The following is a 27412-nucleotide window of genomic DNA, read 5'->3' on the forward strand; positions in this document are numbered from 1 at the left end:
TTAGTAACTTTCCAGTCACAGCCCTTCTATTATGATTGATTACTAATTTACATACAAGTTACAAAGCCCCAGCTGACTTCTACACATGCTCAGGGAAAGGGTCTTCATCTGGGCAGGGTCTTTTTCACTTGTAGGTTTGGGGTTTATTATTATAATGATCATAGTTCAGCTGTAGGGCACACAAACCTGGAGTGCTCTGCAGAGCTAGCAATGTATACACAGATACACAACAGTATATCTTGATTTATTTACTACATCCTTAAACCTTCCTGGTTCCCGGATGTCCTTGAGTAAGGGAAGCTGGCTGCTGCCTGTTCCACTGATTTAGGCTTGAAAGCACACAAAGACCTTACATCCAAGAACGCCGTGATTTAAAATCCTCCTGACACATCCCACATTTTGCAGACGGAGGCACGGCGGAGGAGGCTAAAGGCACCGGAGAGAAAGGGCCCTGCGCCCGGCGAGGCTCGGCCCCGCTCCCCGCGCTGCCACAAAATGGCGGGCGCCGCCTGAGGGCAGCGGCGGCGGCGGGAGCGGCGGCGGCCCCGCCTGAGGGAAGGGACCCGGGGCCGCGGCGGCCGTCCCGCCTCTCGCCCTCCGCCCCGGCTCCGGACCCACACCGGCTCCGCGCTCCGGCCCCTCCGCCGCCGCCTCCCGCGGTGGTGAGTAGGGGAGCCCGCTGGAGGAGGCCGTTCCCGGGCTCCGGGCCGTGCGGCTGTGAGGCGGCCGGAGCCGTCCGCCGCCTCCCCGCCCGCCATTACCCGGGCGGCCGCCTCACGGTGACCCGTCTCCCTCATCCCCCGCTCCCGGCTCCTCACATCAGCCCGCGGCACCATAATCGCGGATATCCCAGAGGGTGGCGGGGCTGGCGGAGAAGCAGAGGCCGCGGTCTGAGGCAGGGAGTCAAAATGACGGCGGCGGGGCCCCTTCGGGCGGGAGGGCCGGCTCCTGTCCGTGCCAAGGCATTCCCATGTCCGGGAGCCAGAGGCTGGCCGAGACTGGGTTTCGTTCGGTTTTGTTTCCAGGCCTGGAGAAAGTACGAGCAATGTGTTCACAGATTCTGGTTTTCCTCAGCTATAGAAATAGCACCGGTGGGCAGGAGCCCAGTGCGGAACGGTGATGACCCACAGGGAACACCTCCAAGTCACTCTGATCTGATAGTAATAAAAGTGAAAGGAAAAAAAGTCAATTGCACCTTGTTTTATTCTCAAGCATGCAAGATACTGATCTCTTTCGCAGTCGGAAGCAGATTGATGTCTTACAACTGTAACCGGATGCAGTTGTGACTGTGACCTTTTTTTGTGCTATGTAGATGTTGACAAACTAATACACAGTATCCCTTCGGGGGAAATGAAATTACGGTGCGCAGTTTCTTGTTCGGGTGAGCTTAATAACGGTCAGCTCTTTTTCTTTTTTTCTTTGTTTCAGGGCAACCAACCAAAGAAGTTATGAATATCGTCTGTGGTCTAAAGCTGTCGGGCAGGAGCTGTATTTTGTCTCATTTGGCTTCTTTGTGCAAGCAGAAGTGCAATAATTTCTCTAGGACTTACACAGGATGGGGCCGAACTCAGGGTGGCAGAAAAAGATGCCAAAGGTTGGATTTGAGTGGAAATGATAGAAACTGGTTTTTGACTGGAAACCCTGACTCCTGTAGAAACATCACTGATAAAGGACTGAGATGCCTTTTGGATGTCCCACGTCCAAGTGACAGGAATGCACACCATAGTTTGGGAAGCTTGTGCTCCCAGTCTTCTCAGCCCCTGGGGGAGAAGATCCCACCCCTCCAGATCAGTTCTGCAGAGCAACCCCCACGTCACTTTCCTGCTTGGAACATTCAGATCAACAGGTCTTTTCACACATCACCATCGCTGCAGGCTGCGCCGGTTCCTCTTTTCTGGATTATTGTGAAGCCAGCTCAGAAATTATTTGCCATCATTCTTGGCAGGTAAAATACTCTGTTACTTTCCTCTCCGCACAAGACCCATCGTGCAAAGTGTGAGTGTGGGGAGGACGGCAGGCGTTTTTGTAGTGTTTGACTGACAGTTTGCTCAACAGTAGGTGGAGTTTTTTTCCATTATCAGAGGTGTTAGATGTATTTTTTGCTCTTTTGCTTCTCATTTACACGTGGTAGAAGGAGATGAACCAAGACACTGAGGGGCATTCCTTCTCCTGTGAGAGGGAAGAAACGCAGTGGAGTGGAAGCCAATTACAGTATAAGCTCCTACATGAGATGAGACTGTAACAGAGAATACAATAATAAATTCCTTTTCAACTATGTCCTAAATTAACACCGTTTGTATCTTACAGGAGCATAAGAAAATGGTGGAAGGCACTTCCTCCTAATAAACAGGAGCTCTTCAAAGAAAGTGCAAGAAGAAACAAATGGAAGATCCTGCTGGGTGTCAGCAGCTTAGGAGTTGTATTTGTCATGTTTTATTTCACCCACTTGGAGGAGACCCCCATCACTGGGCGCGCTCGGCTGTTGGTGTTTGGCAAAGAGCATTTCAGGGAACTGTCACAGATGGAATATGATATGGTAAGATTTTAGGCAAGAAATTGAAAGTACTCAAAAACTGTTGCTTTTTTTAAGTGATAAGGTAACCCTGTTAATGAGATGGGAAAACAAACCTTGATGAGTTTTGAACTTCATGCTCAGAACCCTGCAAAGTCCCTTCATCCATTACCTCCTCCTCTTGTCCCCATCCTTTTATCCTTTTTTAGATTTCCCTTTCCAGGAGGAGCACATAATGGTTACAAGCACATAACGTGCATGTAGCAAACATTCTTAACTGTTTCTTGTCCATTGGACTTGCCCCTGTAGTTGTGAATTCTGTGATTTCCTGTTGTAAAGTGAAACTTGATAAACCATATCCAAACATATCCATATTCCCATCTGTCAGAGACACGAGATAAGAACAGAACAATTACAAGAATATTTTCCAATTACATGTTTTGTGTACATTTGTCCACCATAAAAATTAGGACCAATGAATTTTTCTTTTTTTTTTTTTTTCCAGTGGATGGAGCAATTCAAAAGTCAAATGTTACCTGAGACAGACGCACGCTACCAGGTTGTGGAGAGAGTTGTTGGGCACTTGTCTGAAAGCAACAAGGACATCCCCCAAGTGGCAGCTCTCAAGTGGGTTATCCACGTGGTGGATGAACCAGGTGTAAATGCTTTTGTGCTTCCAGTAAGTTGTACACCACACAAAAAAGTAATAATATTGAAACAGCACTTGATATGTCTCCCGCTTCATTTTTATTCTCTTTGTTTACAGAATGGTCAAGTGTTTGTTTTTACTGGGTTACTGGATGCAGTTTCTGATATTCATCAGCTGTCATTTATTTTAGGACATGAAATAGCTCACGCTGTGCTGGAACATGCAGTAAGTCTTTTAAGAAAGCTGTCGAATACTCTTAAATTATTAATTCTAATTACTCTGGTTATGATTTTCCCTATCATTACCAACCAAGTTTTCAGTATGACTCTAGCTAATTAATGCAAAATTGACCTTTGAAATGAGTAGATCCTTATTGTTCGTGTAGCACTTAATAACTGTCAGAAGACCTGTGGTGGTCCTTGTTAAAGCAAAGGCTGCCAGGGCTTTATTCCCAGCTGTCCAGGTGGATTTTGGCTCATTTTCAAGAGTCATTTAGAGCTTGGTCTGTGGATCCATCTCTTACAGGACAGACATAAAGAACTGCAGAAACTCAGCAACACTGTTACTGCAATAATTGTGCATACCTGCAGAAGTGGATACACTTTAAAAAGTATCTTTAAATACGTGATACTGTTATGACTGTAGCACACAGTTTTAGAGTGTCGAATTCTAGGCTACCCAGAGCTTGGTCCTTGTGTGATTCTGGTAGCAACAGCTCACATCATGGTTTCTTGGGCTTGGTTCAGCCAACCAACCCTTTAAACTTCTAAAAAATATTTCTGGTTATAAAAAAGAACTTATCTTGTTTGTATGGAATCTGTGTCACCCAGCTGGCACAGAGAGAAGCATTGCCCGATCCTGCTTGTAATGTCAAATAGAGCTCTGGAAAACAAAATGATCTCTTGGATTCTGAATTTAATGGAAAGCAGCAAAAAATAAAAGATAAATACATTATGTGTACTTTCCCCTTATCCCTTTAGTGATCCTGTCTCAGTGATGTCTTATCTTTCCTCAAATTAAGGTAAAGACCAGTCTTTGAGGTCTTTTTGTAGATTTTTCACTCACACTGAGGTGTTTCATGGCCTTTTTATTGTAGAACTTTTTCTGCTTGTTGCCTCCATCCTACCTCAAGCTTGGAATCTCTCAGAGAGGCTGATAGGCAGAATGTATTTGTTCCAGCTGTATTTATGCAGCTCATGTCAATTCTGGCCTGAAAGCACCTTGTATCCAAATGGATTTTTCCCCTGTTTTTTTCTTTTTTAGTACAAGCAGGGAATGTTATGCTTGCCCTGTTCCACAGGGGGGGAGAAAAAAAAATCAGTGATTTTTAAAGTGTTTCCAAATTCTGTTATGTTCTAAAGAAATGTCAGACTGTAAGGAATGAAAATGGGACAATTTCTGTTTGCAGGCAGAGAAAGCCAGCCTGGTTCACTTCTTGGATTTTCTCTCACTCATCTTTCTCACCATGATTTGGGCCATCTGTCCTCGTGATAGTTTGGCAGTTGTTGGCCAGTGGATTCAGAGCAAGTTGCAAGAGGTAAGACCGACCTTTTCTATTGTCTTTCCTGATTTCCTTGGAAAGATACTTTTATTCTTTTCCTGCACTAAATAGTAAATTTAGGGAAAAAGGCAAGAGGAGAAATATAACCAAAAATTAATATTAGAGTCTGTTATGGAACAAGATATGATTTTATAAATCTGATTCTGCTTTAGTTGATGTTGATTTTCATTTGTCATGTTGAAGAAATGCAGCTTTCCCTAAACGATTTGGTTTAGTTGCACAGGCTGCAAGAACCTGCTTGCCAGTTAAGAGAGGTGATTGTCTTTTAGGAAGGTAACTTGCCCTTTCAAGTTGCATATGGTAAAATGCCATGTTTTTATTTTAAGTAGTTAAATTCTTCCTAAACCAAATAAAATATATGGAATTCTTCAAATATATTGTTAGTGGTAAGAATGGTTTCCAAGGTTAAAAAAAATGAGAATCTAAACACCCTTTATATAAACCATGCTATAGTACAAGTTACTAAAATAATCTTTTCAGCCAGTAAATATTTCAGCAAAGTAAAATTCAAAGGCTTCCTGCTGCCAGGTTTTTTCAGCAGTTTAATTTACTCTCTGGACAGTTACTGATCCATTTATTTTTAAAAATGTGTGGTTTTTAAATAGAAATGTGCTTAGATCATAAAACTGGAATCTGAATTAAAGTGAAAGATCTCTTTGGTTCCTTTGACTTGATGCTTTTCCTGAGATTTCCCCCAGTTCCTCAAAAACATGAAATTAAACATAACCAATCTGTTTTGGTAGTTCTTATGCTAATGGGTGGATGTGTGGATTCTGAACATAAATTATCTCTAAAGAGCTTGGATATTTGCACAAGTAGCTAAGAAACCAATACATTGATGAATGCTAGCCAGCATTTTGAAGAGCTGAATTTGGCAAAAACAAAGTGTGAATGAATCCTGAGACTGCTCATAATTTAGACAGCAAGATTCAACTCCCTGTCAGCATCTCTTCTCCTCTCCACAGAGACTGAGTGTTTTAGCATCATGGATTGGGGTTTGGATTGGGAAGAGAATTTGGGTTTAAGCTCCCTGTCCTGTGCAAAGGAAACATCACCTATGGCATACTGTCCTGGTTTCAAAGGCTGATCAAACTTCAGTAATGCTGAGGTGATAAATACTTGCAGAACTTTCATCCCATAGACAAAAGAAGCTGAAGAGAAAATTTAGGTTATTTTTAGTCACCCAGGAGTGCAGTGTCCCTTTCCCTCATTCACTATTTGCCTGTTGTGCCTACGGTGAAAGTGAATCGTTCTGCACGTTTTCTCAGGATGTTTCTCTCCCTCTTCTTCCTTTACTAAAGCTTTAAAGCTTTAGCACCATTCTGTGAAAGGGTTATTCATGCTGTGGTACTCGCTTCTGTTTCAATATTTGTTTTTCTCTTATGTCCTTAGAGGCTTGACTTTTTGACCTGCTGACTATTGTGTATTTTTTATTATTGACTCTTAGTGTTTCCCAGTGATTCTTTGTAGGCCTTTGGGTATGACAACTCCAGTTCTGCCTTTCCCCCAAAGCTAATGGGTTTTCTTTCCTTAATAAATTGTTAACTTCTCTTATGATATTTATTTGGGGTTGTTCCTTAAACGTGTATCTGTGGACTGAGGCATATTGGCTTTGTTAGAGAGCAGCAGTTTTTATATGGGAGCTAAAGCCTAAGAATTACTCTTGGAATAACACCAGGCATGACTCTGAGCTTTACTCATGCCCCACACACCTGCACAGATGTGTGTACAGATGCAGTGCTTCATACTCCTTCCTTGTCCACCTCACACCATAAGTTTCGTATTTCAGGTGAAAACTGGTGATTTTGGCTAGTCAGCATCCCTGGAACTCCCTTTTCTTCAACACACACAGGCAGCTCTGAGAATTGATTTGAAAACTCAAATTGGTTTTCTTCTTTGTGTCCAGTTTCTGACAAGGATTTTACATCAGAGTTTGAAGTTCTAATTTTTCATTCCAGCACATTCACAGAAGATTTTTTAAGCAATTTCATTTTTCAGTAGCTGATGAATACCACTGTATGTTAGATACCTCAGGACTCTTTTGTAGGTTACCAATTTCATTTCCCTGTCTAAAAAAATGCTTAATAATTAAACAAATAGTTTATATGGCTAACTAGGAAATGGTGCTTCAGGAATATATGACAGACTAGCCTGGGGTTTCTTTGCTGTTTAGTGAATATATGTGCACCAACATGCCTGGAGCTCTTATCAAGGCAATAAAACCATGTATTCCACTTCAAGGAATTACATTATCATGAGAGGATTAAAAAAATATAGTTATAATTGCAACATTTAAGGTCTTATGAAAACTAAGAATTTAGAAAGTGACCTCATCTCTGCTTATTTCTAAACCAGCAGGTTTGGCTTTTAAAGCCAGCTTTGGTTGGCTTCTATTTTTGACTTAGGAAAGAAAAGCTGTCAGTACTATGGAAAGCAGCAAAAAGTTACAGTTTCCTTTATGTACTCAAGGGGCTGGACTACTTCTTTGGTGCTAATTTCAAACTGGTTTGTGGTTTGTTGTTTAGTTTTTTAAACTTTTAAGGAGGATAAATTTCTATGGCCAGATAAAGAGCTGATAAAACCTTTTTGAGCTCATAAACCTTTCTCTCTTCTCTAACCTTGCACATTTGCCATTCTTCAGTTCACATTTCCTAATGGATGACTAAACCAGGATGTTGTGACAGGTCCCTTATCTCTGCAGGAGCAGGCTGTTTAAACAAGTCCTGATTTGCATTTACTGGAACATGACAAACTAGGGTAAGGCTGCCCAAATCTACATGAATTACATTTCAGACAACCACCACTTCTCTTAGTGTATTTTAATGCTCTAGAAAAATGGGAGAGGAGTTTGGTCAGCTTTATGTCTTCTAGTTTGATTCCTCAAGGGCAATTTGCAACTTGTGTTAGGGACAATCATGGCAAAGGAGTGATTTCTACATGCAAATATTTACGTCTACATCCCTTATTGTGGGCAGTTTGCCATGTGAAATAGATGATACCAGGCCTAAAGGAGTCATAAAAGTTTAGGGAACCACTGGAACTTTTTACATGCAGTTGCTGCAAGAAAAAGATCTTGATGTCAATAAAGGAGTGAAGTGAAAAATTTCTGGTGAGAAGTTGGTATTTAGCTTTCAGCTGCTGCAAAATGAGATTGGCTGCTGAGAGTGCCCATGAAAATATATCTGATTTGAATTAATTTCAACTGAGTACAGGATCAATGAGCTACATATAATGGAATTAGAGATTACATGAAGGAAATTAATACTGATCACGTGCAATGTGAGCATGATAGATAAACCCCACATCTTATGAGAAGGTTAAAAGACAGCTATGAGGTTTTATCTCTGTACACATCCCAAAGCAAGGAACAGAGCTTTGATGTGTTTCTTTGCAGTTCATATTTGATAGACCCTACAGCAGAACCCTGGAGGCTGAAGCTGATAAAGTGGGACTTCAGTTTGCAGCAAAGGTAACCACAACTGATTGGTTTTATTAGCAATAACAATAAAATCAGCAAAAAAAAAAAAAAAAGTGCTGGACGTTTTTCAGTTTCTGTTACAATCAGAGGGAGTTTCTTTCTTCATATGGAGGTAAACTGTAAGTTGTTGAAGATAATGCAGATTTATGAAGTGGTGGGAAATAAAATAGTTTTTAGGGCAAGACAAAGTCATTCTGGCTAATTGTATAATATAATAATTGTGTAATAACACTGAAGTGTGTAAAGTTGTGCATTACCTGCACAGTCTTCTTTCTGTGTAGTTTGTTGCTGTTAGAAGAAAACCCCGTGTATTTGTAAACAGAACTCTAAATAGGGAACTTCCATCAGTAGGATTTAATTCTAGGTAAATATTTAAGCTAAATACAGCCATAACAACAATACAGCTTTGCTGAAGTAAGACAAAAATTTGGTCAGAAGCTGCTCAGCATTTTTTCTCAGTTTATTTTTTCAGTTACTTTTTTTCCTCCTGTGGAATTTAATTCTGTACTAAAGGAACTGAACCAACTCTTTGAGTCCTGGCTGAGTGCAATAGACTTGTGTGAGATACCAGTGAGAGCAGCACCATCTAGTGTTAATATTTCATAAGCAAAACTTCCTTTTAATAATTATTAATATTTATTTAAGGATGGGTTTTTTAAATTAACTTTGATTCTGGGATTAAAATTGCATTTGTAATTTGAAGGTGTCTAAAGGAATAATATAATCCATTAAAAAATGTAATTGCTGTGTTTGTGCTCAGTGCTTTCTAATACTGAAAATGTAGGGTCATACCAGAAAGAAATAACTGAAGTGACATAAGAGCATTTCTCTGCTTGTGCAGATAACCTTTTTATAATAATAATTTAAATAATAAATTCAAAGGATAAAGCACCACATCTATTCCGAGGATGGGGAATGGGAACAGGTAATTTTCTTCTGACTAGTTGTCCTCTTTTTCCTCTTAGCAAATAAAAGTCAGTGTAAGAAATCTTATTTATTTTTCTTCTCTACTTAAATGTAAAAATAGAGAAGTCTGTGGTGATGCACAAAAGCAATCCTAAAAGTTACTGTTCTGTGACTTTCTGTGGTTAAATATATACTTCTTGAAGAGAGTCAGGAGTTCTACAGAATTGCTGTTTTACTGTGTCATGGATCTCACAGACCACCCATGAAAGGCTGTCTAATCAATTACAGAAAAGCACTTCCAGTTACTTTTTAGGTATCTTTAAGTATCAATTATTATCACCTCGTATTTTTCACTCTCAACTTCTTCCTGTAAATTTGCCTAAATCTGTGGAGATGATTAATTTGTTCTAGTAAATAGAAGTTTGAATTTGCAGCTGAGCTTTTTTGTAAAGAACGAGTATATGCCAGAAATTGTAAACCTTTTCTTCCTCCTGAATTTTCTTAATTCAGGTGTAAGTTTTTTAAGGCACAGTTGTTAAAAGGAATAGATCCAGTGCCTGCAGGAATTTTTTATTGCTTTTAGATATTCTGGAACAGCTTTTTCAGATATAAGGACCATCTAAGCAGGCTTTAGTGACTTAAAACTTAAGACGTCTTTTGTAATTCAAAATCAATTAGCCTGTGTATTTATTCCTTTAAACTTACAGTGGTGTTTCCATTTCCCTTCTGTTCCCAGGCCTGTGTGGATGTCAGAGCCAGCAGTGTCTTTTGGCAGCAGATGGAACTGGCAGAAACCATCCAGGGGCAGCCCAAGCTGCCAGAGTGGCTCTCCACCCACCCTTCCCATGAAAACAGAGCTGAGCACTTGGACCGCCTCATCCCAGAGGTGAGCAGCCCTCAGGGAAGGGGCTTTTCCTCTCAGGAAAGTTGCCAGGAGTAGTCTGATATTTATTAATTAATTAATTAGCTGCTCTGGTGTCAATTCACAATTTACTCTGATAGCACCACGCTTCTCTTTCTCTTTATCCTTACAGAAATTCTCCATTGCAAAGCTTTCAGCCTTAAAGATTTTATTAAATGAGGGAAAAGTTAGATAGCACAGACAAAATGTAATTATATTCCAAGAGGCTTGGGGGTTTTTTCCCCTGATTTCTGATCCAAGTGTAATATTTTTGCTTTTGAAAGGCCTTTTGGTATAGATGTGACAGTGCCACAGGTCTCATCCACTCTTCCTATTTTTTTGCCATTTTGGAAAGGCAGTTTTTAAGTTGGATCCCTAAATTGTCTCGACTTCTCTTGCTTTTGTAGCAAATAAAATAATAAAATGGAGTGTTGGAAATACCCTTTTTTATAACCAACTAGTTATTTCTTCTCTTTCTTTTTTTAACTTTCTGTCACTTCAAGTCTTTTTCAGAAAAAAAAAATTATTCTCAGTTCCAAACTGTAAAGACACTTGAAGATTTATTGGCAGAGGGAGCACTAAAATGTTGAGGTGTTTGCTGACTTCAAAGGAGAAAAAAAAGAGTTTAATGAATCCTTTGATGAGAATGAATACAGTAAATATTCTAAATGATGGCAGAAATCAAAGTCAGCATTAGGGGTAGGAGGCTGGAGAGTGGCTAGACTGGATATTTCAAATTCATACACACGAAGTCTGTACTTTGCAAAAGCAGGCTGGGAGAATGTTTTTGATGGATTTTCTAACACATTGGAGCAGCTGAATAGAAAATGATTTTTGTTGTGGAGCCTCAGTTTTAGCTGGATTTGAACATAAATGGCTCAGGATCATTTATTTTCATGTAGTTGTTGACTGGCTTATAAAGAGGTAATGAAATAAATTACTTCTTATGTTCTACCCCAGGCCTGAGCAAATAAGTTAAATAACTGAGCAACTGCGTAGAAATGTCTCATCTCTTATAGTTTAGCAGGTGGTCTCATCTTTTTACTAAAAAGTCTCATCTTTTTACAGCTACTCTCCCTTCCAAGAGCAGTGGAGGCTGGGAAGATCTTCCAAAAGATAATTGAGGGGAGATGTTTTTGTTTGCCTTTTACCTTAAACATTCTCTGGAGTAGGATGAGGAATCTGGGGCTGAAGTCTTCTTGTTTTTAGCAAGTTCACAAGATAAGTGAGGTTGGCACTATGAAACTGGAAATAAAGATGAAAGGAAATGTGTAGAGGAGGCTTCTTGTGTGAAGCATTGACTCCCCTTCCTGTGGGAGCTGCTGCCTTCAGGCTGGATTCCAGGCATGGAAAGGGAATCCCAGGCTTTTATTGTTGCTCAGTATCAGCCCCTTTTTGTTTCATTGTTCACATACTTTGAGCTTTTCCAAACAAGATGTTTACAGGTATGAATTGCCATTAGATATTCAGAGCCCAGGAGAGAAGCCAGATTATCAAAAAAAGCCTTTTTATCTCCAGTATCTCTCTGTGAAGAAACTGGTACTTCTTAAGACTCAGTGCCAGATCCATCATGAGCATTATTGGGTTTCATGTGCTGCTGCTTTGGGAGCTGAAATGATTTTCAGGACAATACATCTTCTATTAGACCAGCTACTATAGCTGGGACAAATAGGCACAAACTTTTGGACCTCTCTAATATTTCTCTACAGACTTTTAAGCAGGTTCACAATAAGATGCAATCATATGATGTGAGAATTTTTCTTCAGGTAATGAAATGTCACATCTCAGTGAGGTGACAGAACAGTCTCAGGAAGTGTAAATTAAAGGGGGACTATCACAGAGATCCTTTTCAAGTAATGAAAAGACTGAGAGCAAATCAAATGAATGTTAAAGATCTTGCATCTCATTTTCTGAGCAAGTTGGAATCCACAGCCACACTAAGGAATCAGTGAACAAGAGAGCTATAAGCTCTCTGTAAGAGTTACAAAGTGCTGCTGTCCTGGAAATGAAATAAAGCACATGAAAAAGATTTGCTGTGTTTTTAAAGTATTTCCCCTCAGACAGGGAGGTGTTTGATTGTAAGCCAGGAAAACAAAGTATACTCTTAAACAGGAAACTGAAATCTCTTATAATTCCTACATGGAGGATGGACAGATGCATTTTATTTTCAAATCATAAAGTAACTTTGTAGTGGGGGAGAGGATGATCATTGTTCTGGAGAGAGAGTCTGTGGGAATGTAGTGCCAGACAGAAGCTACAGAATCTTCTAGTTTATCTCAGTGTTTTATTTTCATGTTCTCTGACTTGCTGCAGTGTCTGTTTCCAAGTGTGCTGTGCAAATGCAGCCCTGTACATCAGTGGAAGCTTGAGCTAAACTGAATAAAGCTGCAGGTTATCTCCTGAGCCTTGCCTGTGATACAAAAATCCATCTTGATGTGACATTTGCTTTTTTAGCACCATGTTGTTGGCTCAGATTCTCTTTTTGATTCACTGTAACTCCTGCTTCCACTTTCTTGTGGAAATGCCATGGTGAGACCATTTAGAGACTAATAATAAGTTGGGTTTTATCAATTGCACTTCTTGTCTTGTTCACAAGGTCAGTTAACTTGTCAAAAAAAGTTAATTCATTTACTTTGGCAATACCTGTTTTTGTCAAATCCTCATTGGCTGCTTATTATTTTTATTAACTTTTGTGCAGTTAATACTTTTTCCTCTGCTGCCTTTTGATATGGGAGATACATTTATTTTCCTTCCTTTTCCAAAGTAGGTTGGTATATTTGCCCTTTGCTTATGGTGTGAACATTACTTCAGATTATTCTAGTTTTAGAATATGTTAATTAAGCCCTATCAACGTGGAAATAAGAATAAAAACCACTGACCTGCATTTCTGTCCTCCCCACAAAGTTATTAAATATTTTGTCACAGTTTTTCTTTCCTATTCTGACATCAGTGGAAGATTGGAAGTATTAACGTTATATATAAGCTGCTTTTCTTCTCTATTCAGTAAAGTCTATCAATTCCTTTAATCATCTTTTTACTGCTACTTCATTAAGACTGCAAGGGCTTGAGAGCAGCAGGTAGTCTGGTGTCTGTGACAGTGTGAAGGATTAATATTGGGAGCAAAAAATTACTTCTTTCTCTATTTGCCTCTGCTGGTAGCTTTACATGAAGGTGATAGGATGGGGGAGACCTCCCTAATTCTTCTGCCTTCCCTGCTCCCAAACATTGCAGGAGGTGACTGTGATAGTACAGATAGGAAAATCAGCTTTGCTTTTGCTATTTACAAGCAAAGGTTGGATGTTTTATTTGGGAGCTCCTGAAGCAATGAGCAGGCAGGTGGCTGCTCTCACTGCAAGGTGTAGTTACAGCTGTCCTGAGCAGGGAGGTGGCAAGTTAACATGGCTTTTCTTTCCTTATCTGGAGTTTTTCAGTGCCATGAGAGGTGATGGTGTTCAATAGCTGCCTTCTACCCCCTTGCACAGCTTTATGTCTAGTAGGAGCTCAGACACCCACAGGGTAAAAATGTTCACCTGGAGCACTGGTTTTTATCTTTGCTGTTGGGGCTTTAGGTGAGTGAAACCATGGAAATAGGTCAGGCACTGTACAGCCAGAGATGCAAAATTGTTAAATTAGTTTAAAAGAGGATTATGTTGCCTTTTCCAGGATACAGCCTAAATCTTTACATTCCCATTTGCCTTGAATAACACTGCTTGACATTAATGCAGCCTTGCAGCAGCTTATGTTCTAGAAGAGAACAAGAGAAAACTCTTGGTTTGTCATGAACATCAGTTTAGAAATTAATTGGTCACTGAAGCAGAAGAGTGTTCAGCAGTACAGTTACATGTGGTGTCTACATGGACAATCATGCTGTAGAAAAACAAGCTGTGAAAGCTTTAGTCATATTTTTAAAAACTTAGACAGGAACAATATTTGCATGCCTAATCCAGTCTTGTGTATCCAGTAATTTGAATTTTACATTTCAGCAAGAAACAACTGGAGAAACTCTTGCTACATTTTTGGAATGTGTCTTTTTCCAAAACCATTTGTTCATTTTAGATTCTGTTTGTTTCTAGCCATTTACAGCAAACTCTATCAGTTCACTGTAGTAAAGTTAGAGGAGAAATATGTTTTGGAACCTCCTTATACAAAAAAAAAATAAAAGAGCTAAGAAGCTCTGCTCTTCTATTTTAAAGTCTGCTGTAGGAAGATGTTTTCAGTGCCTCCTGTGGAAGAATATCAAAGTGTTTCAAAGTGATGGGCAAATATTTATGCAGAGCTGTAGTGGAATATTTGATTTGATGTTTCAGACAAAACTAGTGGATATAAAGCAGATTAAAAATTTCTGCTCTGTCTACAATGTAATGCTAGGACTGCTATTATAAAAAACTGTGTTGTTTTCTTCCTCCTCATGAATCCATCTAGAACAAATTAATTAACATGTGTTTTCTGCTGGCAGTCCCAAGTGCTGGCCAGGAGGCACCTGGCTACAACTCAGGACAGGTCTGGCCACTGCTTTTCAAGAATCCATGGTTATGAAATAAAGTGGAATATAATGTGCATCTGAACTGGCTTTTTTTATGAAAGGATTAAAAACAGCTGAATATAAATCTGCCCATGGTTTATGCTGTTAACTGAGGGCAAGTCAGATAATATTGAACAAATGTGACCACACCACAGTGACCATTGATTGATGGCAACCATCAGACTTGTTTTGGTCCCGGTGTTTCATTTTGCAGATCTCAAAAAAGCAGTTCTCAGTGGAGATGTAGAACTCCCTGGAGTTCTACATGTAATATTTTGCTATATGAGACACAGGATCTACTTTTCTTAATTAGTTTAAATGAGTAATAGGAGGACCCACGGACACCAGTAGTTCTGTGTACAGCTGCTTTCAAAGCATCAGTTTGTTGTGTGCCAAGCACAGAAGGAGCTGCCAGTTTGTGAGGTCTAATTAAGGATATTCAGCTTTGTGACAATGAGCACAACTTAAGCATCCTTTGAAACAACTGACTTTGAACAGGTTGGTATCAATTTCTCCACGGTGCCTTTGGGATTTCAGGTTCATCCACTGCCTTACCTTTCTCAGATTGCCAGCCAGACAGGATGGTCTGGGGAGAATGTGCTTGTGCTAATGAATTTTGGTTCTCTGGGAGATTCTCTGCCTCCTTTGTGCCTCTAGTTTCTCACTTGTAAAATGCAAGCCATGGCACTTACTCAGTGAGCAGCAGTAACTTAAAGTTTGGTCTCTTACTGCTGATCTTTTTATCCAGAGAAACTGTTACATTCTAGAGACATTATTTTTCTGTGATACTATTTTCTCGTAATACTTGGAAACTTGGAATATTCCAAATGTTTCTTGGAGTTGAGCTCACTTGTGTAGCAGGACTTTAACTGTACTGATGAACCATCTGGGTCTCTGTGCCAAGCAGTTAAAAGTCCATTATGTTATTGGAGATTTTCCCTCCTTTTTTGAGTCAGACATCTATATATAGTTACTTCAATAATAGAATATATCAGAGGAAGTAAATTATTCAGAGCCCTTTTTTTCCTCGATGCAGTCATTTTCATTTACATTTGAATGTAAATATAAATATGAAAATAGGAAGCTGAGTGCAGTAATAGCCTGTGGGCTAGATACACCCCCACTTAATTAGGTGGATTTCCTGCTGGGATTTTTCTTCTTTCTGAGGCATTTTAGAATGTGGATTGATTCAACATTTTTCTTCAAAGTAGCCTGAAAGGACTACAATAAGTTTAGTTTAGATATGAATATAAATGAAAAGGTCCTGGTGTGGACAAGTATCACAGACAACATTGGAGAACTTCCTGTCTAATTATGTTGTACCTTTCAGAGTATCCATCCTTGGAGATCACGGTGTGATAAAACAATTTCACTCTTCATTTTTCCCATTGTTTTACCATATTGCTACATTTTGTCACAGGAATTCTTGGTTTCTGTTGAGAAGTTGTTCAGTAGCAATTCAGGCTCATCATTACACTAACCAATGTGCAAATGCAAACCTGACTGGAAAGCCAAAGCCACTGACTGAAACCTTTCCTGCTTTTCCTATTTGAATGAGCTTGATTTGTTTTCCTATGTGTTCACAGGCTCTTAAAATAAGAGAAAGGTGCAACTGCCCATCTCTTTCTGGACCAGATCCTCGTCTTATTTTCAGACTTAACATGCAACATCTTCTGGAATCAACTAAAGGTCGACAAGCCCCAAATTCTACAAAGCAAGATCCCTCAAAGCCAAAACTGGACTTTCCTCACACTCAAAAAGTGGAAGATATGCCAGTGACTTTTGCAGTTAAGCCCACAAACTGATGGCATTAATTTTCACTTTTTGTGGAACTGGTGGTCCCTGAAGGTCTATCTTATAACACAAAAGTGTCTTTGAACCATGAAGAAGATGTAGCCACTCAGATTCTCCATTTCTTTTATGTGATCTCTCACTCAAAGCAATAAGGAACCATGCCCACAGAAGAAGAGCAGCGTGTTGAAGCAGAAACTTTCTTATTCATTAAGAGTTACTAAAATAAATCACTCCTCAGGGGAAAGATAATCTCATACAATCCAGTCACACAGTGTAATTTTCAGCTTTATCAGGCTCACCTTGATCAGAGGACAGATGAGCCAGAAGCGTCCCTAAAGCAGAGGGAAAAGTACAATTTTCATCACTTAAGTTGTCTGGTTTATCTTGCCATAATTTGGGTTAGATCTACTCAGCTTCATTTGAGAAATAATGAGAAGGGCTTACTGCCTGCTCCACATACAGGGTGTTTAAAAATATTAAGCTGAGAAGTGATAATAGCTATGGGCTAGATACACCCTCACTTAATTAGGTGGATTTACTGCTGGGATTTTGCTTCTTTCTGAGGCGTTTTAGAATGTGGATTGATTCAACATTTTTTCTTCAAAGTAACCTGAAAGGGTTGCACCAAGTTCAGCTGAAAAAAAAGGAATGAAATAATTTTCAGGAGATTCTTCCTTCTGAAAGAGACATCGAAAGAATCATGGTAGTACCATATGCTTTCCAAAGATGCCTCTTGTCTTTTCCAAACGATCAGGGTGCCTCATGAGAGGGCATTTTAGCTGCCACAACATTTGATTTGGATAGAAATGGTTGCTGATGTGGAGTATGTTACATAGGAGACAAATACAAGGTTTCTTGACTGCACAGCTTTTGCAGATGACTTTATCATGAAGGTGATTTCTCTTCAGGAAACTGGCATCTAATGCTGAGCATCCTTCCCTCCCTTTATTCCCTCCCCTTGAAGCCACACTTTTTATACCCTGGAGACAAATATGACAACGTAGGTAAAGCTCTGCCTTTCAGGATGGGTGACCCACTGTACCCAGCATGTTAATCTCTGTTTGCACATGTTTGAATTGTCCTTACTTAGCAGTTGGTGGAAATACTGACATGTTGATCTTTAAGGAAGATGTAGAAAGAGGTGGCTGGCAGTGAATGAAAATAAAAATGGGAAATCCTGTTCCTTCATCTGTTAAGATGTGTTTGCTGTTATGCTTTTTGTTGCTCGTTTGATCAAAACAAAAATCTCTTTCATAAATGCTAGTGTCTTGAAGAAAACGTTCAAAATATTTTACAATGTCTCCTAATTTGAAACATTCTTTTTCTATATGGAGAAGGGTAGACTTAATCATATTTCGTCAATTAAATCTGAATGCAAGCTTTTAAGAAGGAAAAAATTACCTATTCAGTGCTGTCAGTGACTTTAGCTGGGAAAATAGATTGTGAAACAAGTAATCCTTTCGCTGACTTCAGTCGATGAAGCCGAGTCCTTTGAGAAACACCAGCAAGTCCCTTATCTCTGTTCAGAGGTAAGTTGATGTCTGTGTAATGCTGATGATTCTAAGTCTGATTACATAGGTCTAGATTGGCTGCATATTGCTTACGAGCTGTTTTTAAATCTCTGCTCAATCCTGCTGGCAGGAGGCAGAAGGTCCAGCCTGACCATTATTCATCCATCCATTTTTATTCTTCGTGACAGGAGTTTTTTGTAACAGATGCTCAGTGATGTGTTGCAGCATTTGGACATTGTCACCTGAAGGTAAACAGAAAAATACACCATTTAGATTTCCCTGTGGACCTCAGAGTTTATCCTGCAGCACCAAAACCCCAACGCTGCTGCTTCTCTCTTGCTCCAGTGTCAGAGCTTGTTTCGTTATCCAGGGCTGCTGCTTGACATGCAACTGGATGCTTGTGTCTGGTAGGACTAAGGAGAACAAACAAGAATTTTTATAGCATTCAGGATGAAGTATGAAACTACACAAATTTCATATTTCTGCTGTCTGTTTTAAGTGACTGAAGTATGGCAGTTGAAGGCAGGAGATGCAATTTTCAAGTTCACCAAGGGAGATTTTTCAAAATTTGTAAGTAAATAGTCTTGTAACCATGATCATGGTGATGTGAGGGAAACGGTTTCAAGGGAGAAGTAATTGCTTATATTAGACTGACAAGGGGATTGTGTATTTTTTCCAGCTATGCTCATCTAATAAAACACACCCCTTTTTACAAACATACACACACACAAATACAAAGTGCACACACAACACACACACAAGAGTTAGGCCTCTACACTAGAACACTATACGTTTAAATACTGTTGAAATTGTTTCAAATGTATAGTTTTACACATAAGGTGGAATGCTGAAAATTTTGCGTTTTAATTTACATTTTAATTAATCCCTAATACTTTTCTCAAGTGCTTTGGAAAGGGTTTCTCCTTTCTACTTTGCTTGTGTCCAACACAGAAAATGGGTATGTTCATATTATGTTCATCTGCCTCTGGGAGGGAACTTTTTTCTTAAATTCTTATTGAATACTCTGTGGTGGATCTGCCTGTACTGCTAAAGCTTTTTTTTTTTTTTTCTTTCTTGAACAGAAAAATTACAAAAATTTTGCCTTCCATAGCAAGCATTTCTCTTTTAAAGTCAAAGAATGTATAATTTGTGAGGGCGTATATAATAATACGCATAATGTGTTGATATAGAAACCATAACATATTATTAATCATTAAAATATAATTTCAAACTATTTCACTTAGGAAAATACTGTGGTTGCAAGCTTCTGATTATCTGTGAAAACTTTCCATTGCAATTGTAACTCACTATGGCACAGGAAAAGCAGATGTAGAAGTGTTGTTGAAGGAATTCAGTTCTTGGAAAACACAGCATATAAGAGGGAGAATAGTGGCTAAAGAGAAAAAAGCTAAGATAGACCAGTAAAAATTCATCTGAATTTCCACCTCCAGTACTTCGTGCTGCACTTCACAGCTTCCTGCTGGAAGAGTAAATATATGGTACAAATGTCACTCTTAATGCATTTACTGGAGTGGAAATGTTGAGAGATTTCATGAGGAGGGGGGTGCATTCAAGGCAGTCCTGCAATAAAAATAGCTCCTTTTACCTTTTGGTTTATCAGGTTTACTCTTTTGGTTTGGTTAAGTCTGTTTTTTCTTTTTTTTTCTGTAAACTCAAAATACAGAAGTGCCAGGAAAGCAAAGCAAACAGCTGTTGAAATGCTCTTTGTTCTCCAGTTCTGTTTGTAGTCTCTAAAAGAGAACAATCCTGCAAGCTTGATGCTTTTTCCACATATTATGTAGGCTGCCAGAGCTTTTTTCTTGTGGTGTGATGTTTGTATCTCAGTACCCTTAGTTGAAAAACAGCTTTCTCTGTAATACTCTGTGTAAGCTATTATACAGCCATCCAGATTCTCTCTGGTGAAGATCTTTGTTTTTCCAGATCTTGGGAGATTTAAAGGGGGGCAGGATGATCACAACTGTGGCGATGGTAGAGGTGACAGGATGACTTTCCTGTCAGCAGTACAGGGTCTGTTCTTCAGGTTCCCTGTCCATATTGCAGAGTGTGGGTTAAACACTCACAGGAAGGACTGAATTAACAACTTGGATTTCTAAATCACCTGAAGCGCCTCATAAATACAGTTTTTCCATAATACCTGCATAGGTCATCCTTCTGGCAGTTCTGTGGGAGATATTGGAGCTCAGTAAGGTGGAGATTTTAGCCGAGGTCCACAGAAACTCAGTAAAAAACCTGGAGCAGGAACTCTGGTATTCTGAGCCACTCCTTAGCTTATAATGTTTGTAATGTGTGACCAAACCAGAATCCTCACAGCAAACTGAAGTGATGGGCTTTGGGTGATCTCTGTATTTATACATTTGTCTCCTTTCAATGTCTATCTGCAGAGTTTGGGGGTGCCTCTGTGCACACTCCACTAGGTTACAGTTATTTGATGTGGTTATTTCTTAGCTACTTTCTCTTATGTCTAAACTGGTTGTTTGCTCACCGCTCATCATCACTGAAGCTGATGCCTACATCTCTTGACATGCTGGTTATTTAATCTCAGAAAAAAGTTTGGTCTCAAATTTGTGTTTCCACAACAAAACCAGGGATTGTTTTGTATATTTATTGTCGCATTAGCTGTCAGATAAAGCCATGTAAAAGCTGGTTACTGTTCCTTCTTTTCCATGGCCCAGCTCTACCTTTTCCTAGAGCTGCAGGTGTCTTTGCTGGAAACAGCAAGGGCTGCTGAGAGAGAGCAATCAGGATAAGCAGAAGGGCTCCTCACTGAGTCGAAGAGGAGATGGGGCTGGATGTTGTGCCTGTGATAACTTTATTGCTGGGGCTGACAATTGTTGGCAGGTCTGTAAAGAGAACTGACTGAGTGTCTCTGGTGTCGCTCGCTGCTGCCTGCACACACTGCAGCCATGCAGTAAATGTGCTCTTTGATCTCCTGAAGCCCCAGGCTGTGTGCCAAACCCAGGCCTAGCAGAATATTCCTGGCTCCCTTGTTCTGGCTGTGCTGGTTCAAGGCTGCAGTTCTTGGTATGAGCCAGAGGCTCTTACCCTGATTTATGGACCTATGCAGAGAATTGTTATCTCCAGCACATAAATTCATTATAACTATTAAACTAAGCTGAAATTGAACCTGTTGACCTGGAAGTGAATGGCTCCATAACATTTCATTAATCCTCTGAGATGTTTAATTCCTGCTAATTTGATATTTCAGATACGATCTTCTCTACAGATATAATGGCTTAATTAGTATACATTACATGGTGTCTCTTCACAGTACAGCATGTACAGTATTTATCCACTAGGAAAGTAATTCAGTAGAGCTCAATTATAATACATTGACTAGAGCATCAAAGTTGAAAAGAATATGTGCAGTAGTCATTACATTTTAAGCATAAACATTTTTCAAGCAATCTTCTGTTTGTTGGTATCTATTGCCTTCTAAAAATGATGGTCCTAAACATTTTGTTACAACTTATTAAAATATTGACTGAAAGCACTTTTTGGTATACTACCAAAATTCATGCTCTAGAAATCCATTTTTTAACATTCAGTTTGCAAATCTTTTTACTGAAGTCACCTGTTTCAGAGCAAGTGTGTGTGACAGTTCAGGAGAGTGGTGACAGTTGGGACTGCAGGGGACAAGCCAAGGGAAAGGTGGATCTTTGGAATGTGGTAATTTTGCTGCCTCCTTCCTGTGGAAAGCCAGTGGAGGCACAGATGTGAGGTGGCTCTTGAGTAGTGCCTGAATTTAGTCCAATCCAACCACTCTCCACAATCTAAGACTTGAGTTAATTAAATGTATCTCTTTCCCCTCTAACATTGATCTATATATTGTATATTTGAACTCTAGAGATTCGGAGCTCCTTTCTCCTACCTGGGATACATAGCTAGATTTATTCCACGCTTCTCTGGAATAAGGAATGGAGGAGTAAACGCTGAAGGAATAACGCAGTGCGAGCTTTCAGTCACCAGGTGGCGGCTGGGCTGCCCGAGCCGGGCTCAGGCCGATGGCTGCAACACCTGCGGGTTCAGTCCGGATTCAGTAAATTATCCTGGCGATTTTCCCGCACTGTTAACGGCGGTGACTCCTCCCTAGAGTGAACTCGAAACGTCAGGAGGAGAAAATGAACGTATTAGGCTAGGATGTTCTTATTTTCTTTAGATTTCTCTTTTTAGAGGATGAAGGATAATGGAGAGAGTAAGAGGTCAGCCAGACTTACTTGCCCAGGGAGGATGAAATGGGAGGACTCTGATTTTGTTCTCCGGTCTCAATGCTCGGTGTTCTCTCCCTCCTCTCCCCCCCATTCCATGTGAGGTGTTTCTTGAACTGAGAGGCTGAGGGGCAGTAATTGATCTTGGTGTTTAAAGGAGTTGAACATGTGTCTCTTAGATTTCAGATATATGAAGAGCATCTTCAAATTCTGAGCCTGGAGAAAGTTTCTGTGTTTTGTTTTAAGCACTTGAACAAAATGGCAGATGATCATCAAAGTGCTCAAGACCCCAGGTAGGACCCTGTCTGGTGGGGTTTTACCCTCTTCCTTGCTGTATCCTCAGCTTTATCACCTTTTCCTTACTTTGATCATGCAGATGAGGCTACACTGCTCTGTTTCATCATCTTTTCATCCCAAAAGCTAGAAGGAAACAAAACCCTTGAGAAGCAACAGGGTCTAATTTCCACCGTCTCAATGAGGCCTCTATCCTGTTCACATCGAAATCCCTGGCAAAAATCCCAGTAGTTAGATCTAGATTTCTCCCTCCTTAAAACAATATTCCTCCTTTTGTGCTTTATCCTCTGCTTCTCAGAATCAGCTGATGATGAGCTCCTGCACAGATGACATCGTATCTGCAGTCAGCAGGAAGGAGGCATGAATTAGGGCTTAGAAGAAAATCTTCAATAATTAGCCACAGAGGAAGGAAAACATCCAAAAAAAGTACACAGAAGGAATTGACTTATTTCATTTGACTGGGCTGGAAAGTTCAGCTGTAATGATAGTGGTTAAATGAATTATGTTGATTTGGTGGCAAGGAAACTAGCGTGTCCCCAAATGATGTGTATTATTTTTGGACCCAGATGAAGTAACTGCACACTGTTGGTGATCTATGTCAGAGTCACAGATATCAGGTATTCCTCATGTGGACTTTTCACCCCACGCTCCTTCAGGATGTGATTCATGATGGCACAATCTGCTCACACACAACCCTTAAGCCAGAGTCTGGATAAGTGCAAGGCTTTAGTGCTTTCTCTGAAATCTTTATTATTGTGAATAACTGTGATGGACACAGTTTTGGATGCTGTAGTGGCTTGTGGACTCTGTCATGAAAAGACACATTCTGCTGTAGCTGAAGTGCGTTCTGGGGCTATGCTGAGAGTGCTGCCCGTCTTCAGCAGTGACTGCTGGCAGGAATTGTCCTGCATCATCCCTCCCACACCAGTTACAGCTCTGTTCTGCCTCAGCTGCAGCTTCACTGGCCAGAGGTGTTTGTGGGCATAGCAAACATCACACACATCACACACGTCCCTGTATGGAATTAGAGAACTTCTCATGGCTGTCTTGGGCTGTAGAACTTAAATGTGCTCCAGCTTCAATTCCTTGTGGCTCTTGTTGTTCTGGCAAACTGGTTTTTTAGTAACTTCTGACATGCTGACCTCTCTTTGTTGTCAGCATTGTGGGAGTAAGGATCCACAGAAATAACTTTTCCATGTGGCTGTGGAAACCACTGACACCTGCAGATCTCCTGATTTTCTCTGTGAGCAGGTCCCAGGCTGTCCCTGAAGAAATCTCTCTCTCTTAACTTTGTACTTCCAGTTTTGTCACTTTAATGTTTTATAGTGCCTGTGGGACATATATGTCAAGAGGCATCACATCTTGGAGGATGTTTCTGAATGGCCTTCATGACCTGATCCATCTAGGACTTTAGAAGGAGGACCTGGAATTTGATAGGGATAAAAAAAAAGGCAGCCAATAAAATGAGCACAAAGGGATATTCAGAAGGTTCTCATGAATTGATACCTGACAACGCTGACCATTTTCCTGAACAATAACAGATTTGGGTGCCTTTGAACTTTTTATTGCCACTGAGGTGGAGTCAGGCTGTAAGTCATTGCCAGCAGCAGTCAGGAATGGGTGTGAAGGGATGTGGGTGCTGATAAGCAGAAGGGGCCAAGATGCCATAACAAAAGCATAGTTAATTTTTGGAGGAAAAAAAACCCAAACACACTACTGATACCAGTATTTCTTATTTTATTCCACTAATAACACATTTTTGTCATGTATTACTTTGTCTGCATAGAAACACTCTGCTCTAATGGTTTGCAAATTTTTATTTGTCAAAAAAAAAGTGTTCCTTACAGTCATTTGGGCTTGGTGTCATTTTCATAGAGTGTGTACACAATTCTGCTTCCTAGAATAAAACACACATGTTTAATCCTCTACTGCAGGAGCTGTAGGCACAGCTCCTTCTCTCCACCACTAGGCAGAGCTGCTTTGTGATCTCTGCCTTCCTCTGAGGCTTCTTCCTCCTAACCTTTTCTCTTATACCCTGCTTTTGTACTTTAAACTTGGCTGCTTGTGAAAACTGTGAAGATAAATCCAGATTATTAGGCTATCTGATACTCTGCTCTGCCTCTGTTTCCAAATAACAAGAAAAGCTTTGACAGCTGAGAGCCCAGGTGAGCTGAGGTGACTTAACCTGTGGCAGTGGCTGCAAGTAATGTGTGGCATCTTGAACTCTACCTGCAGAGACTTTCACCCCAGGAGCTGAGGCATCAGTGACTCTGAATGTGCAATCTATTAGCATGTTTCACTGTAACTGCCTAATGAGTTGCAGGAATCCAGCCTGGAGGTCAGGGATGAAAGGCTTGTGTTGGAGCTGCTTAGTGAACCTGATTCCTCCATCTTTAGGAGGTCAGAAAACTCCTCCACCAAGAGAACGACCTTTGCCAGGTCACAGGGGCTGATGGGCAGCTTTCTGAAGAAATCCCAGTTCTGAAACCAGTCTTGGAAGCAGAGAGGAGTGATCTCATGCTTTCAATGAGAAAAAGGTATTCTGTATCTTTGTTAGTTTCCTAACCTAGGCAATCCTGCATCTCTTAAAGTTGTGTTGAATAATATGGAATATTCTCAGGTTAGTGCTGATAGGTTTGGATTGCAGTACTTCCTTGAATTCAATGGGATCATGCTTTTAATCTGCTCCAGTCCATCAGGGTGACCCAGTGAAAAGGGAATAGGAAAAATGCAACAAAGGAACTGTCAATACTGAGACAATTTAATTACAGTATTTCACTTCTACAAGAATTGCCTACACTGAGAATACAAAAATAAAAAACCAACCCTCAAATCCTCAGCAAAATACAGCTTCCACAGGCTTCCTGGTGCTTCAGACATTCTGGTGCAAAGGTACATCATGAAGCTTTGTGTGGTTTACAGAAAGGAAAGAGTAAAATATAAAAAAGAGTCTATATCTGGAACTGTCATCCTCACAGGTGAGCTTCAAAAACCCAAAACTAGTCACCTAGGAAACTTAAAATCTTCCAGAATTCTCTCCTTTAGTATAAACATTTTTTTTAAAACGCAGTATTGTGATTAATCATTTCAGTAAAATGTATGAATCTGTACACTGTGTGTGGAACACAAAGGTGAAGGGTCTGAGGTCTCTCCAAGCAGGAGATTTGAGCTCTTTGCTCTTTCAAAGCCAATTAGATTTTGGCCAAAGCTTTGTGGTAGAAGCAGAACCAAGTTCTCTACCCCTCCTCATTTCACAGGTGCCATGTAGTTGGGGCTTTGTTCCCTCTGCTTCCTTTGATTTACACTGTCATGCAGACAAATCAAAGCCTACCCTTTATTTATTGCAGCCAGCAAGAGTGTGCTATAGACTTAATTCAGGATATGGACTCAAATCCTTCCCTGGAGCAGAGTGGAGTACTTTGTCATTTGCAAACACTTGGAAGCACAGTGCTTCAGAGTTCCTGTAAACAAGAATAAATTCAAGGAAAATTCTGAATTACATGTGTAGTTTGAATGAATACATTGGAATCAGAGTAGCACACAGCAAGACGAATCTATCCATCATGGGCATTTAGTGCAGAGCCTGGATTTGCTTTTCTTTGCTATTCACATAGATTCGATCAACATCGCACTTGTGTCATTCGCTAAATACATGGGCTCTGCTCGGCGGGACACCAGCTCATCAGTTACCCCGTGAGCAGCCTGTCACTGGGCCAGCACAGGCCATTTGTAACTGTCACATCCCCCCAGATCAGAATCTTCCCAAGCCTGATCCATCCAGGCCTTGGGAACAGGCTGGCTGTACCTGAGAGCAGCCTTGCTGCTTTGAGCCGGAGTGCAAAATGTGCAGTTGGGAAGTCTGGCTCTCTCCAAGTTGGATGGTGTTGCCAGATGGACGTGAAAAGATCACACTCACACCTTCAGATTGTGAGGTGAGAAAGAAGAAAGCTTATTTTGGGTTTAGGGTTTGAATAGGGTTTGGAGTTTGACCAGTGATTGGGGGAGGAGGTTGACACCTCTCTGACCCCACTGGTCAAACTGGAAGTGCATCAATTTGGCCTTCACCCTGGAAGGAATGCGTGATATACCAAACATCACTCTGTTTATGCTACAGTGAGTGAGAAAGCTCCAGCAGAAAATCAGAAGGGTGAAAAATCAGGGTGACAGGATGGTAGGCAGCAGCCTGCAGCTCTGTTTTTTTACCTTATTTTTCTGTCAATATCCAAGGATACTGGCACTCACTTCAACTAAGTGGTTTTGGAATTCTCTCTCTAAAGTAGCATTCAGCTGTAGGGTTTAGGAGAACTGCAGAAAGGTGTAGAAATCGTGTTACAAACTTGGGCTGATGTCTAGGCAAACCCAGGCACAAGAGTAAGAAAGCTGCACTACCTGGAGTGAATCCCTGCCCCGATGCCAGAGCTTTTGTCAAGCTCTTTTAGATGCCAAACAACTGTGTGAGGGCAGTTTTTTTTGTGGTTCATCATTTTCTTCCATATTTCTGCCTTCTAGAAAGCTAAGACTTTACATCCTTTCCTGAGACTATTTAAGCCTTCAGCTGTATATTCTTCTAGATCTTAGTAAGTTCCTTAAATACAGTCAGAATGGTAATTTGCAACCATAACTGGTTTGGATCTTTTTCCCCCCCCACAGTTCAGTGCTTTCAGCTCCAGCTGTGTTTCCTTGTGCATTTCTTCTCAGTTCTTTGCAGGGAAGTTGAGGAGTTTAATAATGATGATGATGGACAACAAAGGGAGTGTTAACCTTATTTTAGTCTCCTGTATCCAAAAAACTGCTGGATCATGTCTTTGATCCCTAATCTAGACTGAGTTCTCTTTCATGTCTTTTAAGTTTATGTTTTTTTTTATTGAATGAGTAGCTGATACATTTAACTTCAACAGAGCAGGAATTGTGTAGTGGCTGCATGTAGTTCTAAGAAAAAAATTTCCCAGGGATTTTGTAGTAAGGCCAGTTGCTGGAGACTCAGTGCTCTTTAGGACCTGCTAAAATAAGCCTGGATATCTGGATTACAGATTCCCTGAAGATTATTGACATTATAGG

The 27412-nt window shown here is 40.4% G+C and overlaps 1 protein-coding gene across 1 annotated transcript; it reads left to right on the top strand.

The window, feature by feature from the left end:
* Positions 1-576: 576 nt before the first annotated feature.
* Positions 577-17519, top strand: OMA1 (OMA1 zinc metallopeptidase). The gene is made up of 9 exons (XM_066325407.1): positions 577-662; positions 1429-1945; positions 2308-2536; positions 3018-3191; positions 3279-3386; positions 4570-4698; positions 8117-8191; positions 9843-9992; positions 16116-17519. The coding sequence occupies exons 2-9, from the start codon at positions 1449-1451 to the stop codon at positions 16332-16334; spliced, it is 1581 nt and encodes a 526-aa protein (XP_066181504.1). The 5' UTR covers positions 577-662; positions 1429-1448; the 3' UTR covers positions 16335-17519.
* Positions 17520-27412: the final 9893 nt, after the last annotated feature.

The sequence above is a fragment of the Sylvia atricapilla genome, chromosome 9 (genome assembly GCF_009819655.1).
Source record: "Sylvia atricapilla isolate bSylAtr1 chromosome 9, bSylAtr1.pri, whole genome shotgun sequence".
Taxonomy (NCBI): domain Eukaryota; kingdom Metazoa; phylum Chordata; class Aves; order Passeriformes; family Sylviidae; genus Sylvia; species Sylvia atricapilla.